This window comes from Abramis brama, assembly GCF_963993115.1.
Source record: "Abramis brama genome assembly, chromosome: 5".
NCBI lineage: Eukaryota > Metazoa > Chordata > Actinopteri > Cypriniformes > Leuciscidae > Abramis > Abramis brama.
The window spans coordinates 38,765,470-38,785,455 of record NC_139967.1 but is presented as its reverse complement, the minus strand read 5'-3'; the positions used below and the strand labels follow the sequence as shown (position 1 = coordinate 38,785,455).

Here is a 19,986-nt window from a genome sequence, read left to right as displayed (position 1 = left end):
TGATTGCGTTTTCTTTTGTTGTTTACCACGCCCCCTTGTTCTCCTCGTTAGTCTTGATTGTTCATCGGTGTCACCTGTGCCCTGGTGATGATGTCTCTTATTTAAGGTCCTTGTGTTTGTTCCTCGGTGCTTGTTCGTTTTGTATCTTGTCATCCTGTTCTGTGAGCTGTGTATTCCTGTGATCAGAGTTTGTATCCTGCCTGTTAGTTCTAGTATCATGTTATTGTCAAGTTTATTAGTCTAGTCCGGTCTATGTTCGTTTGCCCCCTCGAGGGTCTTTGTTTTCTGTCTGTTTAATAAATCCGTGTTTTATTTATTACTGTCTGCGTTTGGGTTCATAGCCGTATCTCGTGACACTGTCAGTCTACAGAGTCGTTTTAGGTGACATAAAGAGCTCATGAGGTTTGAAAAAGAAAAGTTGTATAACTGGGTTCTGTATCATACTATCACACAAAATAAAAAAATACAGAAACGTTCAGAACCAGTTTAAGCGCTTTAATTCATTATTAGTCATTTATTTATCTAAGTGATCATCATCTTCATGAAGTTCTGTCACTAAAGTAAAGAAATGATTGAAATCTTCACAGATCTTGGAATTATTATAAAACACAAAACAGAATAGATAACAAATGCATTGTAACTGTAGTTCAGTTTTTCAACAGGTATATAGTGGTATGATTTATAACATCTCACATACAGCAGCTCCAAAGAGTATTTACACACTTAAAACACAATTAAAAATGCATGGATGCAAAGCATAAGACAACAAAACATCAAAGCAAGCTATATTTTAAAAGAAAAATATTAGAACACACTTTACAAGCAAAACCTTTCACAATTCTTTTTTGATGATAAAACAACCGATATCCTGTTCAAAATGAAGACAAAAAGTATTAGGACACTTTTGGATGTCCAATGTTAATGGAATATGCTTATAGTTAATATGATGAACAACACCCGATAAACTGACTTTATCTTTAAAATCACTCAGTTGTTTAATAGTCACTGCAAAAAAAAAAAAAAAAATCAGTAAACGTAGGGAAGAAGTTAGTTTTAAGAAAAGTTCTGGCATCAGTTTGAAGATGCTAATTGCATTCTAACATTTTTAGATGTGACTGAGTGTCCAAATTCCTTTTGGGGCCACTGTATGTATATGATACGTGCAATTTACAAAGATATTAACCATTTAAAAATTTCTGCAGATGTGTCCAAATAATGTCATAATTTTAAAATTTTCTTTCTCTGGAGAAAACAACCAATGCTTACATTAATTTTAGAGTGTGTGGGAGGGCACACGATAATGAATAGATCAGACATTAGCGTCTAGGGGGTGGCCCTTGACCCCTGCCTGCCCCTGGTTGGCCAGGTAGAGGTCCAGGTCCCCTGGGGCCTGGTGCTCGAGTCACAGGCCCCCGGGCATTAGGATTGGCTGACGCGAGTGACACATCTTTCTGCAGACGCACGTCATTTCCAGCTGAGCCTGGTTTCACTTTTGGAGATTTTCCACCCTGGTCATGCTTTTTTTCTACGGCAGAAAGAAACAAATGGAATGAAGGGTGATACCGTTTCACTGAAAGGTTTTACCTTATTTTTGGATAAATTCTGTAAAACTATTCAAATACACATGACTCACATAGAATTATGCTACCGTTAAAAAGTTTGGTTTCGGTAAGATTTTTAAATGTTTAAAAAGAAGTCTTTTATGCCTACCAAAGCTGCATTTATTTGATTGAAATACCGTAATTATTTTATATACATTTTAAAATGTAATTTATTCCTGCGATTGCAAAACTGTGTATTCCGCAGCTTTTACTGCAGTCTTTAGTGTCACATGATTCTAATATGCTGCTTTGGTGCTCAAGTAACATTCCTATTAAAGTCAATGTTGAAAACAGTATTCTTTGAAGAATAAAAAGTATTAAAACTAACTTTCAAAACCTTTGAACAGTAGTGTATATTGGAAAACAGCAAATGTTATCTGATAATATGGTACACTTTTAAAAATATAGGTTATTTATTGGCATTGATGGTTCCATGATGAACCTTTAACATTCATAGAACCTTTCCATTGCACAAAAAAAGGTTATTTATTACAGTAGAAAACAGTGTCAAGGTTCTGCCCTGTAAGTTCTGTCTGTCTTGTCTTTGTTCAATGTCTCTATGTTAATCTTATGCTTAAACACATGGCTGTGCCTTTGTTTATGTTGCCCATGTTCTCCCCTTGGTCCTGCCTCTTGTTTCTGTTACCACACCCCTTGTTTAGCTCCTGTCTAGTCCTCGCTTACCTGATAGAGCTCACCTGTTCCTTGGTTGTGTTTAAGTCCAATTTTTTTATGCCCTTCCCTCACTAACTTCCCTCCGTCTCATTCACTTGGATGTACACCTATGCTTACGTTGCATCGCCCATGTTTGACATGTTTAAATTGAATTCCCTAAGCCCATGATCACCCAATCTGCTATGGAGCTGATTTATTATTTACAGTCACCCCCCCATCCCCCCTCCCCCCCTGGTGTTCTATGCACCATTCTATAGGCCTACATGTATGCTTGGGCTGTTAAAAAGATTATAAACAAATATTAAATATGAATATATCGTTATGAACCGTTCACTGAAAGGTTCTTTGGGGAACCAGAATGTTATATTTTTCTTTCTATGGCATCACTGTGAAAACCTCCCTTTTGGAACCTTTTTTTTTTTTAAAGACCACCAATTGCTTATGCATGATTGTCAGTAACATAACATTCTATGCAATGCACACCTGCATTTTTCTCCGGATGGGCATGGGACGTCTGAGCGTTTTTGGGAAGTAGATCCTCCAGGTCCTTCATCACCTGGTTAGTGCTGTCTTTGTTGTTCCGTCTGTTCTTATCCTCATCTCTTGCCTAAAAATGAACATTAGAAATGAACACTGGCTAAGTTTTAAAGCACAATTAAATTTTTTTTTTTTTTTACAAACTGGTGCCATCTAACAAATCTTAGCATGGATTGTTGTGTATCTCTGAACATAAACACTACTAACCATCTGCATTTTCTTTTTTAGCTCCATGTTGGCATTCTGGTAGGCCTGTGACACTGAATTCAGATAGTAAATGGCCAGACTGTAAGAAATAAAACATACAAATATAAGGATTTTTTATTGTTTTATGTGATCATAGTTTTTAACAATTTCCTTACACCATGAGAAGTACTGCTGCTATAATGAGTCCAGGGTTTGCTAGGTAGCCTAAGATCATCCCCATAAACGCAGGTAGATCCATATCAATGGTCTCCATAACGATGTCAATCATTTTTGCCTTCCCACTGTGGTAACAGGAAATTAAACGAGCATGAGTAAATTTGATAATAAAAATGAATTTGGGGTATTATGCATTTATGTGTTTGTGTGCATATGAGCTTATGTTTGTGTGTGGTGGGTGTCCTGGTAAAAATTTCAAACAAAATGTCCCCACAAAGACTGCAATATCCGAAGTCCTTGTAGGGACATTTTATGGTCCCCACGAGGAAAACAACTTAAATATCATACAGAATGATGTTTTTTGAAAATGTAAAAATGCAGAAAGTTTTCAGAGATGGGTAGGTTTAGGATTAGAGGATAAAATATGTTTTTTACAGTATGAAAATCATTGACTTATGGAATGTCCCCATAAAACATGGAAACCAAACGTGTGTGTGTGCGTGCGTGCACGTGTGTGTGTGTATGTGTGAGTACATGTGTGTGTGTGAGTGCATGTATGTGTGTGTGTGTGTGTGTGTGTGTGTGCATACCTGAAGGGTCCACAGTCAAAGGAGGGAGGCAAAGTCATGATGGTGTAAACCACAGGCAGGAGACTCAGAAAGAGAATGAGCAGTAACAGGCCCATGTAGAAGTTATTGGATTTAGAAGCTTTAAAGACCCTCTCATGTGGGACGTTACAGGCCATTACAGCCCAGCACTGGTAGTACATGGAGCTCAGGAGCCGGAGAACATTGATGCCCACCAGACCAGGAGCATAGAACGCCCCCATCCTGACAAACAACAGACAAATAAATTGATATCTACAGGTACAAAAGAGTATGTGGCTAAATATTGTTTTGGAATATGTCCAATGTAGAGTTGATAGTAATTGAAATGTCTAAATTGTCTCAAAAAGATGAAAAGCTTCAAAGCATTTTAGAACCTAGTGTCAATCCTGCCTAGCTCAAACTTGCCTCAACACACCTGCCTGTAAATTGAGTATGCCTAGTAAGACCTTGATTAGCTGGTTCAGGTGTTTCATTTGGAGCGGAAGCTGAACTCTGCAGGACAGTGGCCCTCTAGGAGCAGGATTGAACACCCCTGGTTTATTATACACACCTGATTCATTTAGCTGTTTACAGGGACTAGATCTCAAAGAAACAGGTGTGATTTCTCAGGAAAACTTTTTGGTAACACTTTATTTTACAGTGTCCTTGGTAAAAATGTTACATGTACTTACTATAGTAATAAGAGTAAATTATGCATAATTACATGCAACTAACCGTAAACCAAACACTAACCCTAATTATATGGTAAGTACATGTTGTTAATTAATACTACTCAGTACTTGAATGTATAGTTATACACTGTAACAAGGAAACCATAAAGTGTAACCAATTTTTTATGCATTGTAATATCAGTCAGCCTAAAGAACGGTATAACTATAAGGCTAGCTGTGCACTAATCCAGAAGCTTTTATTAATTTTTTTTATTTGAGCCATTGCTTATATTTTTTATGTTGTTATTGTGCTGTTTGTGCATTTGGTCCTACCAGATCATTCCTTGGTTAAATACCAATCCCAGCACATTGCCGCTTATATCAAATTCACCATAGGAAGGCTGAAAATGAAAAAAGGCTGTTAGTTATCAAAACCTAAAATGGCAGTTTAGGTTGCTGGTGATGAACCTATATAACGGACTCACCCAGCCAGCCTCCAGATCCCAGCACCAGCAGTAGTTCAGGAAACGTACAATCAGCGCTCTCAGGAAGTCACCAATGAGGATGGTCAGATAAGTCACCTGTATATCTGATATGGTCAGCTTCACAAACTCCTAATGGTGGGGTGGGAATGGTTTGATGTACAAATATAAAGCCACAAGAAATGTGCAAACAAATGTTTAGATCAGAATATTTCATCAATTAATCACAATATACAGTAATTTATATATGATTTCTGCTGGAGAAATTAGATGGACACTTTACTAATCCCACTGCAGTTTCCCAGCAAGGGCCTCTGATGCCATCAGAGGGATCAAGAGGAGGTGGGGTGCCTGTGTAATTTGGGTTGTTGGCCGTGAAGTTGGCATAATACTCCTTAACGAACCAAATGCTGGCATTTTTTATAGAATCCTCTTCTGCAAGCTTGAAGAAAGAAAAGGTTTTGTTCACTTAAAAATCACTGATTCCCAGCTAAAAAAAATCTTTTTTTAGCTTCCCAGGTAGCTTTTAGCTTTTTTTAAAACTTTTTTTAGATTCCCAGGAAATAAAAAGGGTTATCATCAGAAAACTTACTTTCGAATTGACCTCATCGAACAGAGCAAGCAAAAATGTGTAGAGGTTGCCAAGGAAGAGTGCAAATATACGTCCCAGCTGCCACTTGAGAGCGATACGTGGATGGTATTCTTCCAGCTCTGCGATAGTCTCAAAGAGCATCGGACCAACCAGCCCCAGCAGAGACATGATTATCTCCATCTGAGATACAAATATTATTGTTATTACATCATCTACAGGGGTTGGACAATGAAACTTAAACACCTGGTTTTAATAATATATTTGTATCATGTAGGGCCTCCTTTTGTACCCATTACACCATCAGTTCATCTTTGGAATGACAGATACAAGTCCTGCAGTGGCCAGAGGGATTTTGATCCATTCCTCTTCCAGAACAGTGGCCATGTCACTATGTGATGCTGGTGGAGAAAAACGTTTTCTGACTTGCTCCTCCAAAATACCACAAAGTGGCTCAAAAATATTTAGATCTGGTGATTGTGCAGTCCATGGGAGATGTTCAACTTCACTTTCATGTTCATCAAATTATTGTCACAAGTCTAGCTGTGTGTATTGGTGCATTATCATGCTGATACATGGCACCAACTTCAGGGTACAATGTTTGAACCATTAGGTGAACATGGTCCTCCAGAATTGTTCAGTAGTCCTTGGCAGTGACACACCTATCAAGCACAGTAGAGAATGCCATGATATTGCAGCCCAAACCATCAATGATCCACCCCGTGCTTCACTATGGGCAGCAACAGTCTGGGTGTTAGTTAGTTAGTTTTATTTAAAGTTTGACAAGGCAGGATATTGAAGGACAAAACCCTGAAATGTATCAAACAGAACACATACTCAAAAACAACCTTACCTAATTGAAATAAATTAAATAAATAAATAATAATAAATAAAACAACCAGGTAGAGTAAAAACAGATACACAAAAAACCTGGAATACATCAGGCATCATGCAAAAAACAAACAAACTGTAAATTATTTATAAAACAGTTTAAGAGCACGTGGAATAAAAGAAAGTTCATGTCTTTTTGATTTACTCCTGGGCACAACAAACTCCCTATGCTGCCGTAGTAGGTAAGTAGGTCTTGGAGCCACAGACAGGAAACAATGCAGTGGTGATGAACTGTCCTTGAGTAGTTTTGTAAAAGTACGTATAGTGGCCTCGTCGCGCCTCTCACTCAGTGATGGGAGAGTAGAAGTTGGAACACCTATTATCCGACAGCAACGTTTTTGGACCCTCTCTAGCTCATCAGAGAGACCTTTAGGTAGTCCACCCCATACTGGGCTAGTGTACTCAAGGACTGGCCGTATAAATGTTAGATACACTTTCATTAAAACATCACAAGGGAGACCCGCATTTTTAGCAACACAGAGATAGTGTATTCTAGGACGCACCTTCGAAATCATGTACTTAATGTGGGCATCCCACGACAGATCAGAAGAAATTTGGACTCCAAGCAGTTTAAAAGTGGAAACTCTGCCAATTGCATGTCCTGATATTACGGGAGAGGAAGGGCAGGGAATGTTTTCATCTTTCCTGGCGCTTATGACCATGTCCACTGTCTTACCTCTATTCATTGCCAATGAAAATTCCTGTCCCCAATCCGCCACTGAATCCAAGGCCCTCTGAGTTAATCCTGGTAGGGATCCCATTAAAAATTCAGTAATTGTTAAATCATCAGCATATTTTACCGGAATTACTGAAGGAGGCAGAAAGGAATCCAAGCTGTTTATGGCGATGACAAAAAGCAGAGGGGATAGAAGACCACCCTGAGGAACACCAGCTGTAATTGGATAGTAGTTAGACACACAGGAGCCCCACTTCACCTTTTGCTCTCTGTTACTCAGATAGCTCCTTACACTGAGCCAGAGCGGTCGTCTGACATTCATGTCAGCTAAAGCATAGAGCAGTTGACAATGATCAAGTGTGTCAAAAGCTCGAGTAAAATCAACAAAAACAGCATGGATGTTCAATTTAGGATTGGCGTTAAGTGCATCATGCCAGGATTGCAAAATATGAATCAGAGCAGTATCAGTTGATCTGTTCGCCATGAAGCCATGTTGTGATGGTTGAATTTTAGCAACTGTATCCTCCAGAATGGCATCTCTGAGGATTCCTTCATACACTTTTCCAACACAGCTGAGTAATGAAATCTGCCGATAGTCTACTGGAAAACTAGGCTTTGTTTTTTTGGGAACAGCCTTGACCACAGCCTCCTTCCATTGTTTTGGGAAAATATTATTTTGCATGCACGTGTTAAAAATATCACATAGCACCGGTGCCAGTTCCTCGTGAAAGGTCTTTAATATCCAAGGAGGAATGTCATCAGGACCAGCCGCCTTTGCTGCCTTCACTTTGCGGAGTCTGACCTTAACTTGTCCAATACTCAAAGGAGGTATACTACAACTGGATAACTTGCCGGCAACCTCTTCCTCAGACGGAGAAATATGACTCGCATAATCCCACACAGAAGCAAAATGCTTTGCCAAGTTGTCACACTCATATTGCATGATGTTATGATCCTGAGACACCACATGACTCTTATCTCCTTCCATCCCCATTAAAGCCTTCACAGACTTAAACCATTGTTTAGGCTTGGTGTTTTGCAGTTTCTCGACCTCATGTTTATAATATTGTTTCTTTGCATTCTTAATTTTTTTGGCAATAATTGTTTTTAGTTTACTATAGGATGTTTTATTGCCAGAACAAAAGGCACGCTGTCTTTCTTTTATCAGATCTTTGATTTGTATGGTCATCCAAGGTTTATCATTATTTGTAATAGAAACTTTCTTAAATGGAATTGTTTTGTCTAAGATAGACTTGATCGTGGAAGTGAAGGCACTAACCTTAGCCTCGGGGTCCGTAGCCTCATGAATGTGAGAAAAATCAGAAGTATTCATGAGAAGGCCCAATTGCCTATTTGTTTCAGAAGTACGTTTTCTACAAAAAATGTGCTTGACAGGCTTGGTGGGCCAGTTTCCAGCATTTAGCAGGATAGTCTCATGGTCAGAGGAGCCAACAGGAGGCAAATGCTCTGATGACTCATACATGGAGGAAATGTTGGTAAAGATTGAGTCTAATTGACTGGTCTTCCTTGTTGCTCCAGCCACTATTTGTTTCAGACCATGTCTGCTACAGATGGTTTCAGACTTGTACTTATTTGTATCACCGAGTATGACAATTGCGGCCTGTTGGTAGTTGCATTCAATATTCCTAAGGCAGCAATCCAGGTACTGAGTGATTAGTGTGTCAGGTTGTGCTGTTGTTGAAGATTGCGGAGGAAAATACAGCACAGCTGCGATAATACAACTTAACCCTTGAGGGAGACGACTGGGACGTAACCAGACCCACAATGCTTCATGTTTGTCGTCTTCTAGGTGAGTCAGTCGAATCTGAGTGATGTTTTCATCGACATACAAAGCGACTCCTCCTCCCCCACAGCCCTCACGATCCTGCCGATGTATTGTATATCCAGGCAGAGTTACAGTTGAGTCTGGGATATCAGCATTTAGCCAGGTCTCAGATACAGCAATAACTGCTGAGTTATTAGTCACAGCTATACTGTACAGCTCATCGCACTTGTAGCGTAAGGAGCGCACATTAGAAAGTAGAAAACCAGGCATGATTGGCATTGATTTATGTTGGTTTATCTTAATGTAAATTAGGTTCTTAGGATGGTAGCAACAGTCAGAAGTAAACAGGCTTAGCTCAGTCAGCTTGCTCTTAACATCCACTGTGGTCCCACAGAAAGAAGGACGATTTCCAACAATTGTAGATATTGTGCGAATGTAATTTTTCCCAGCTTTCTTACCCCTTGGGCGAGATCTAAGTCGTAGAATCCCAGTTTGCTGCAAGATGGTTTTAACTTCAGGAGCCAAAGGGGATGAATATCTTTTCAAACTTATTAAATTTTTTAAATTGTTCTTAAAACCGAGTTGTGTCATTATTAACTTGGGGAAAGACAGAGACAGTTACTTGAAAGGTTGCAGTGGAGAATTTTCATCCATCCAGCTGTAGTCGAGTAGGCCGCAATTTTCCTAGAATCCATCAAATATCTCCTCAGAGTAATTCCATCCAAATGTCCTGATGCCCAATTTAGGAATAAAATCACACTATAAGGTGATCTGTTCGTGCATTTCTAGACTTTGTTAAGTTAGTATTGTTTAAAAAGCTAAAAAAAGGTATGTTCTGAGCAGCTCAAAATTCATGCGGCTGCCCTTAAAAGCGCCACCTAGTGCGCAAATGTTTTTTTCTCCTCGCAAATGTTTTTTTTAGCCTCTTTGGGGCTTCTCCACACCGTAACACTCACGGACTCATCAGAGACCAATACATGTTTCACATTGTCCACAGCCCAAGATTTGCACTGTTGGCACCATTAAAACTGACATTTGGAATTGGCACGAGTGACCAAAGGTTTGGCTATAGCAGCCCGACCATGAATATTGACTCCCGTCAAACAGTTTTGGTGGAAACTGGAGAGTTGAGGTGCACATTTAATTTGGCAGTGAGTTGGGCAGCTGTGGTTTTATGTTTTTTGGATACAATCCGTGTTAGTATCTGGACATCCCTTTCAGACAGCTTCTTCTTGCTTTGACAGTTACTCCTGTTGGATGTGGTTCGTCCTACGTGGTGGTATGCCGACATTACCCTGGATACCATAGCTCTCCATACACCACAAAGACTTGCTTTCCTGGTCACAGATGAGCCAGTGAGACGCACACCAACAATTTGTCCTCTTTTGAACTCTATGTCTCCCATTATGTTGTGGATTGACATTTTTTTTATGTCCAGATGTGCTATTGCTTTGCTAATTCAAGCTTCACACTGTGCTCATACTGATAGAATGTAATATCAGTAAAGATTGGCCACCAAGTCTCACATATACAGGCGTGAATCACAACATTGGTCAGTGTTTCAGTTTCATTGACCAACCCCTGTATCTTGTTAGTGTACTTAAGAAAAGATATTGAATGTGGTTTTGTGCTTATATTTACCTCATTCTTCTCGTACCATGAGAGGTTGTCCATGTTCGCAAACTCTTGGGATCGTTTGACCACAAAGTAGATGAGATAGCCACTTCCACCTAGTGTACAGGTGATGAGAAAGTTGGCTAAGACACGCAAGAATCTCCTCAGATGAATGTTCTCATCCTTTTGGTTCTCCTGCTCATCCACAATGGACTCCTGCAGAACACATTAGAGGTTCCAAACTGAGAAAATCTCATGCAAGACCATTTTGGAGCTACAGAGTGATAAAAAAACATTTATTTAAACCATATCACTTGATCTGGCCAGATTATTTGGTCTTACAGAGAGTTGACCACCTCAGATCTCTGAAAAGACAACCAGACCATGAAACAAAAAAATGCAGTGGTCAGCACACACACACATCAACACCTACCCAAAACTTCCACATATACACAAAAGCACATACTTTGAAGCTGGTGGTGATGGAGGCGTATTTATTGTCGGCTGTCTCCGCGTTCCCAATAAGATAATCCCAGCTGGTGAACATCTTCCAGGCAAAGGTGAACTCACTGTCTTCTCCATCCCCTCCCCCCACATCTGCGTTTTTAGCCATCCTAACAGCGAGAGTGGACTTTATTCAACACTTGTAAAGAATCCATTCTCGCCGGCAGGATAACAGAAGCGCAATTTCCAATTGCAGTCAAACAACAATCATGTTTGTAATACTCATAGAATGATACTGTGTGGTGAACTTTCTTTTAGGCTATCTGGAGAAAATGTTTCGTATTTAGGTGAAGTGGTTCTTTTTTTAATGTTAAATATGTCTTCCATTCCCCAGAGGGTTGACTGCCCATGTTCACTAAAAATATGACAATACATGAAAGGATCAATAAAAAATGGTGATGTTTCTTAATTTGAAGCGGTGGAAGGGAAGATTATCATTAATTTCAGTACGTTCATAGAAAGCAACCATGACATGACATGAGGGTGAGGAAATGTAAAAAAAAAAAAAATGTAGTTCCTCAATTGCAACTTTTTTTCATAACTTTTTTCTTATATTTGCGCCATTACTTTGTGCAGCTGAATTTATATCTCACAAATACATCTGTATTTATTTTATATATCACAAAGCATATGTCATGATGATTGTGACTTTACTGCTAACAATACTGACTATAGTTCAAACATTTATATCACACAATTTTGACTATTTCTCGTAATTGCAACTTTATATCTCAAAATTGCTACTATTCATAATTGCATCTTTTTTTATCTCACAATTGCCTTATTTTTTGTTTCTGACATGGGAAACATTCTTGCATATTTCTTTGACAAGACTCAAGCTTCTCCCTGTTATAGTAATGCTAAATGTCGATCTTTGCATCTGCAGAAATTTTGTTTTGAATGCATGTGTAAAATGCACATGTAAAGCAGATTGTAGATATACAGATAAACATTCAGAAAATTCAGAAACTACAATTATTCAATCAAAACTGAAATGTTTTGCAGCCATTTTCTGTGACTTTGCAAGACCTCTGATTCATTAACTGTCACAGGTAAATAACTAGAAGAGTGACAAAGTGCGGTAAACGGTAAAACTATCTCTGCTACAAAACAGTGTGATTATGATTACCATAATAAATATGATAACAAACACCAGTTTGCAGTATCAAGCAGCATAACAGACTGTTTTTTTTTTTTTTTTTTTTTACAATTCCACTAGTGCTAAAATTAAACACTTTACCTTTAAATTGGAGTTATTTGTTTTTCAGCATTAGCTGTCTAATCTGACAAGAACTTTGTTAACCATTATAGATGTACAATTAAAGACAATTAACTAGATTCTGTACAACCTTTTGCCATCTACAAAGAACAATAATACTTTTTAAAGAAATTTTTTTTTGGTATAGGCATACACATTCACAGTCATATGTACTTCTCAAGAACATTTCATGTCATTGCTACAACATCTAGCAATGAATGAAAGAGGGACTCACGTTCGGATCACAACCATGAGACTATACCCGAAGGACCCAATGCCCACCAAGAGGTAGGACAGAGGGAGACGAAACTTCAGGAAGCCAATGGTTCTCTGGTTATTATAGTAGCCATAGAAAAGTACTGAGTACTTGCAGTAACCCTGTCAAAGAGAAGGCATCAAAAAGTGTTATTGATAACCATACATTTATATTATGGTAATAAGAAATGTGACAAACACTGCATAACTGTCTAATTCCATGACACAACTTTCAAAGAAAATATCAAAAAATCTGGTCAAAAATCTGAGACTGTTTTAATAATCTGGGGGTTTTAAATCTAATTTAAACCTGTAAATAAACAGAAAAATTAAAATGATGCAAAATTAATGAAACTTTTTAGATTCCGTTGTAGCACAAGATATTAATTCTCAAATCATGCTGGAGAACATGATCATTAGGTTTTACATGACCTTGTGGAGTTCTTGTTGCTGCTATATCCAAAGGGTGACATAAAATACTAAGCCGTTCTGAAATTCATGTTTATTTTCAACTTTCACTCTAAATGTTTTCTGAAAATTTTATATAAAATGCAAAATAGACCTTTTCACTAGTGGTCTCAATCTTTCGGACCCCATTGTATACATGTATCATGATCTTACATTGAAATCCGTGAGAACAGCATAGTCCATAGCAGTGGCTTGCTCTGGTCTCGGCACAGTTTTCCGAGGAATGGACCCATATGGAAGTCCCATGAGAACCTTGCAGATAATTCCATATGTTTAAATCATTTGTGAAGGACAGCAGCCATTTTTTGTAGATAGAAATATTAGAAAGATACTTTATTGATCTCCGGTAAGCCAAATTTAAAGCGAAAGAGCATCATTGTATACTTATGTAGGTAAAACACAACATAATTGACAAAACACTGACCTCTGGTATCACAACCAGGCCAAAAGTCAAGCCAAAGAGGACCAAGTTCATACCGTACATCCAACGGAGGAAAATAAAGTATGAAGCAACTGAGGAGCCAAAGTGACCTGCAAATGGATGAAACATCGCCAAGGCTCAGAATATGGAACTTTTAGTCGAGTATCTATTTTTTTTTTACTTGCAAGAAAATTTCAAATAAATGAATATGGCTCAATTTCTAATTCGGTCAAAGAAATAATTTTCTATCATCAGTAAGACAGCTGAAATGATACGCACCATTCCTGTATGTAAAGTGAATGGGAGGGGATCATTAGTAGGCTACTTACTCTCAACTTCCTTTATTTTCCGCTCCCATGGGATGCACGATGTCCTAAAATTTTCAAAATCTCTTTGAAACTTTATCCATTTCTGTATGATGAGGCACAAAGCAAACAGGGAATGTTAGGAGGCTGCAGGTAACTAGATATTTATGTTTTTCAAGAAAATGTTATTGGCGTTTGCCTACAGTATACACGTTGCCACCGTGAGTTTTGCAGTGTGGTTGCTAAGGTATTCAGGTTTTGTTTTAACCCCTTGCTTTGTTGTTGCTAGGGAGTTCTGGGTGATTACTAGGGCATTGCTAGGTGTTTTCTTACTGGCTCTAGAGTAAAAAGTCCACTCCAAAATCTCTATCTGACATTCTGGTCTGATCTCTCTTAAAATAGGAATGTTTTATTTTCAGCAACAGTCATAGTGATGCATAAAGTGAAGATGTTCATATTCCTACCTTCATCATCATCACTTTGTAGGCATACAGCTTCCTGCCTTTTCCTTTGCCCAATGCACCTTCAAATTTATCCACAAACTGCTGAGCCTCTCTACAAACACAAGGAGAACATGGGATTGTTAAAAGGAGGAGATTAAAAACTTTACTTTACTGTAACAGAATGGTGTTTCATAGAAATCGCACAATGGAGGAATCTCAGAATTTGTAGGAGAAAATGCAAACCACATAAACTGAAACGAAAAAGAATGAACAAAACAGGGAGTACTTATACACACGATTAACAAGGGAACACAGGTGAACAAAATCAGTAATGAAGGCGACAAACAAGGAGAACTTAGTAACTATAGAAACTAATACTGCACATGAAACAAAGGAACATTAACAAAAACATAATGAAACATAACATAACATTGACACTTAACTGGATCACTGTATTAATCAATAAGCTTCAAGGACTATAACTATCTCTTTTTAAAGCTACATTTAAGCTAAAATACACAATAGAGACAGATATGATGTGGATGTCAATGCCTAATAAAGAAATAAACCCACTTAAACTACTAAACTTAAAGGGATACTCCACCCCAAATTGAAAATTCCATCATCATTTACCTTCAAGTTAGTAAATGCTGACAGAATTTTCATTCTTTGGAGTTTTAGAGTTTGTTTATTTATTTAATTTTCATTTCAGGGAGTATCCTTTTAAGTTACATCAGTAACTATATCTTTTAGTGGAAGAATTAACTTAACAAACCAATTAACTGGTCATTTTTGACTGTTTTTTTTTTTTTTTTTTACTTATTGGAATGGTATGAAACTTGATAAAGGTTTTGGCTCTTGCTATGTGAACACAGAGACCCAGACAAAAATCATGGACATTATTCAAAAAGGTTAAATGGTCCTAAAAAAAAAAAAAAAAGTCGCACATGTACTTCTCGGGGGCAAAAAATATCGCATTTCAAATAAATGGGAGACAAATTTAATCTAGTGGAAACGTTTGGTACTGCTCCCAAACAAAATCTTTTGAATGCTCATTTCTTGGAGCACAACTTGTTTAAATTTATGGCTTTGATTTTCTCATAGTTTTAGAGCAAAACATGTTTTGGAAAATATATATTTTTCAGGTCCATGCTCAAAAAGTGGTTAACATGTAATACAGTAAATGGATCATAACTATTCCATTAATATAAGTTAGTACCATACAATCCCCTAAATATATTAATTGTTTTATAAAAACAATAAGGCCTTGCTGTATCGTGAATTTAGTCACGTCTTAATGGGGTGTCTTGAAGCTTATTGATTCATTATAACATTTTTTTGCATTACATTTAAGATTTCTCAGTACTTGAGGACTTTAAGTCGTCTTTTCATTCGCCAGGGCTTGTTCCTGATGTTTGCTATCAGCTTCTTCTTCTCCTCCACCTCCTCCATCAGTTTGGCCATTTCTCCTTCAGACATGGACTCCTCCTCTTCATCTGATTTGGAATCATCACCACTAAGACATAGAACATGATGTGATCAAGTGCTTCATTCATAAAAATTAGTTGTTTTGTCTTGCATGAACTTCAAAAGTGTTGTTTAAAGCTGGAATACACAACATGAATTGTGTACAGATTTTTGCCCACATTTTCAGTCTGGATGATTCAACACTAGTTGTTTGTTGTGCTGAAAGTCTGGTAGTGTGTGATGCCTCAGTTGTTTAGTGTATAACCATTACAAAATCTGCAAGTGTATGATAGTGTTTTTAAAAGTTGTGTAGTGTATTCCAGCCTGTAAAGGCTTAAAACAACAAAATACAATTTTAAAGATAGATTTTATAAGGATAAGAATTATAAAGATAGTATAGATTGGTAACCCTTAATTTTTTTATGTTTTTACTATATGTCACATTGTGTTTCTGTCTGAGTCTTGTTTTCATTAGTCACGTCTTCTTTTGTTCTGTTTTCCCGCCACTCATTTGTTTCCACGGTAACCTTCATTAGTTCTGTTTCCCTATGTATTTAATCCCTGTGTGTTGACTTGTTCATTGTCTGATCTATGTTGTATTAAGTGTGTGTGAACCTTCTGCCTGTCTTTGATGTACCTGTATGATTTATATTGTGAGTAAAAGTTTGCATTGGAACTTTTGATTCTTCTTCATCTTCTTCTGCCTTCTCACCACACCGTGACAGAAGATCGGACCGCCCAAAATGGACGATAGGGTTAGAATTATTGTCATGGCTCAGGAGAGCCAAAACTTTTTTTCATTTGCCAAGGACTTTTGCTGCCTTGCTGTCACCAGCGCCCTTGACGACAAGGTGCCCTTGCCCTGATGCAGCGTTCACACCGCACGTGAATTGGGCACGTCAAATTCGCGTTTATCGCGTCTAGTTGGACGCTTGAACATTTTGAATCCACTCGTGCGTCCAAAGCGAATTCGAGGAAAAATTCTTCTTGTGGGAGGGGCAAGTGCTAGGCCGGGTCTGTTTGCAAGATGGCTGATGTTGATCGAGCATTCAGCGAGAGAGTCACCGCTCGTATTTGCTCTGGAGAGCAGAACAGCGGCGTAGGGGTCATCGTCTCCGTACTTGGGTCCACCAGACCCTCCAGAGGCGTACCCAGTTTGGCGAGTTTCACCACTTGCTCCAGGAGCTGCGCCTGGATGACGGCCGCTTTCAGCGGTACTTCCGCCTGTCCCACGCCCAGTTTGATGACCTGTTGTCCCGAAAGTTGGCCAAAGTTCCGATTTTTCAACTCGGGCTTCAGACGCGAATTCGCTTCAAACGAGTGAATTTGGAATTGGTCAAATGGTCATGCCTTAACTGCAATTTCTAGTATTGCATTAGTATTGCATCCTTCTCATGGGGATTTTATAATTTTTGACTTTTAAGTCTGAGTTAAATCTCTTTTTTGGCTTATTTTATTTGTAAAAGAAAACGTGCCTAATAATTATGCACACCTGAATATAAGGCGTTTTTCTTTTCCAGCCTTCATGAACAATTATATATCAAAATGATTAAATACAAAATTAATAGTAGTTATACGATTAATGTGGTTTGGAATTGGTCAAATGTGCCTGGAAACAAAATATGATCAGAAAATCAACGTGCCTAATAATTCTGCACGCACTGTATAGTAAGTACATGTTGTTAATTAATATTACTGCATACTTACCTGTATAATTACACTGTAACAAGGGCACCTTCAAATAAAGTGTAACCATAAAGAAATCCTTTAGTACTTATTTGTGTAATTACTCTGTAACAAGGACATATGAAAAGTAAATTGCAAAATATATTTTTTAGAAAAAACAAGACAAAAATTTAGATTAGTTAAAATCTAAACCACCACCACCACCCCACCATCCCACCACACACACACACACACACACACGCACACACGCACACACACACACACTTTGTAAATGTTCCTACACCCACAAGACAAACCAAAATATCGGGCGTATATGGTTAGAAGTTGATAATGGAGATTAATGGCATGAGCTCTAACTAGTACACGTGTGTGTCTAGAGTGTATGGGGAGACATAGTATTAAAAATGCAATGGCTTTAAATAGTTAAAATGATACTGTCGCGGTTATAGGAAGAGGCTCGGATAGTTGACCATATGTTTTCTAACAACACTTACCACTTTTATAAATAATACGGAAATATGGCATGTAAATTACACCTTAAAAATAGCAACATTTCACTAAAACTTTGGGGATGGACTGTAAAAGAGAAAGTTTAAGTTGGCCTATCTATTACTGGAATTAAAGAGTTTTGTCTTATATTCAGTGATCTCTTGGTGTAGGTGTTGTGACTCGTGAGCAGTTAATGAAGTCAATTAATTATCATTTAACTATCCAGTTCTTGTGTCAGCATACCTACTGTTCTTTTTCTTCTTTTCATCTTTGTCACTGTCTTTGTCATTGTCCTTGTCTTTTCCTTTCCCCTGTTTTTTGTTTCCACCTCTCTTGCTTTTTCTGCCGGACTTCTCGTTTTCCCCATCTCCCCCACTTCGCACTTTTCCTCTTCTCCTGTTCCCAGCACATCTCCTCTGTGGAATATCATCATCGCTGTCTTCCTCATCTGCCTGTGCAGCTTTCTTTTTCTTGGCTGCTCGACGACCTCTGGGGGGTTCATCATCCTCATCTTCATCCTCACCATCCTCACTGGTGACTGCTTTGCCCCGTTTACCGGCTGCGTTTTTTTTAGCACCTTTGCCTTTTGCTTTTTTGTCCTCTGAGAAAAAGAGAACACAATTGGATTGTCATGAAAATGCATAAAAACAATACATTCTTGCTGAGTAACAAAAGATAAACACAGATTGTTACAAATTCTGAAAGAAAAATAGTGAGGTTTGCCCCTTCAAAACTTGCTGTCACTAGTCACTTGTCACTATATGTAGAAATTTCTAGTTGCTGAGTATTTTCTAGGTTATGAGCAATAGAAATGTTGATTATGTTAGCCTTATACACCAACATTCTTAAAAATGAAAAAGGAAGGCGAAAATAAGGAGATAAAATTTCTTACCTTCAGCACTCTCCACTTCTCCATCAATATCTATTCCCACTACCAAAAAAGAAAAAAAAAATATGAGTAGCTCCCTAAGTGCAGATTTTCAACAGATTACAGGATTTAAAAAAAAAACAAAAACAAAAAAAAACTTATTATTAAAATAATGGTCATTAGGGTTTAATGTAACTATTAAACTATTATACATTGGAAACAAAAGGTACAACTCACCATCTTCCAGTTTTCTTGCTGTATCACTTTTCTTTGGCATTTTACTGCCCTTCTAATCTCTATTAGCCTCTGAATTATTTCCCTTGCATCTGTGGTCTAACAAATTACCACACAGGTGTGCAGCTGCTCTCGAGTAACTGACTCCCTATTGCCATAGCAACGCCACGTGACCTCACCTGTGCGATTGATATTAGTATGTTAAATGAGCTGGAACAGTTGTCTGGTCGATTTGAGTTCAGATTAAATCTTTTAGAGAGAAAAAAATATAAATAAGACAAAGGAATTTATACAAAGCACAAACACAGCTCAATATTAAAATGATCTGAGAACTTACATGAAGTAAAACAAATCTAGCCTTTCAGAAGCGTTTAAATTCCATCAACGTTTAAAGGAACAATCAAAAAGTATTCTGGATGACCCGCAGGATGGTGCGCCACATCCATTTAAACTGTTTGATGCACTCTCACTCATCGGGACACATGACACCTAACGCTGCTGTCACAAGAAGAGCTTCCTTAAAGATTTAATGAAGGTTTAGGTTTTCCTTCAAAGACAATTAAACACATTTCACACTATGTTAAGTTTTGCACTTTCGTTTTAGCATGCACATTCTTTAAAATTGCTGTGTTTGAGAATCTGCAACAAGAATTATTATTATTACTAACTGTCAGCAGTTGTCACAGTAGAGAGATTCAGCCTGCAAAGATTTTGATAGCAGAAGGTATCTTGACCAGTGTGTACTGCATGTAGACATATAGTAAACACACTTAAATATACAGACACTCAAGCACACGGTGAAACTCTAAGCAGACAAACAGATATATGTGATCTCCTGTCTCGTCTGCACATATGACACCTGGTAGATGACACTGCATCTCAGTTTTCACGTGCAAGTCATTACATGTTCATTAGTGTGAAGCTGCAAAAACATACAATGTGTGCACATGTGCATAGCACTATCTATCTATCTATCTATCTATCTATCTATCTATCTATCTATCTATCTATCTATCTATCTATCTATCTATCTATCTATCTATCTATCTATCTATCTATCTATCTATCTAGGTTATGGTTAGGGGGGGAAACCCTACCTGAGCAATAAAATCATTT

General features: G+C 37.9%; 1 protein-coding gene across 1 annotated transcript; it reads right to left on the bottom strand.

The window, feature by feature from the left end:
* Positions 1-1,160: 1,160 nt before the first annotated feature.
* tmc2a (transmembrane channel-like 2a) lies at positions 1,161-18,913 on the bottom strand (the record flags this gene model as incomplete). The annotated part of the gene is made up of 20 exons (XM_084114129.1): positions 1,161-1,525; positions 2,760-2,883; positions 3,021-3,099; positions 3,176-3,301; positions 3,767-4,006; positions 4,768-4,835; positions 4,920-5,048; positions 5,200-5,358; positions 5,509-5,688; positions 10,500-10,688; positions 10,939-11,086; positions 12,470-12,612; positions 13,111-13,209; positions 13,382-13,488; positions 13,708-13,789; positions 14,148-14,238; positions 15,493-15,642; positions 18,012-18,369; positions 18,661-18,699; positions 18,874-18,913. The coding sequence occupies 20 exons, from the start codon at positions 18,911-18,913 to the stop codon at positions 1,317-1,319; spliced, it is 2,760 nt and encodes a 919-aa protein (XP_083970255.1). The 3' UTR covers positions 1,161-1,316.
* Positions 18,914-19,986: the final 1,073 nt, after the last annotated feature.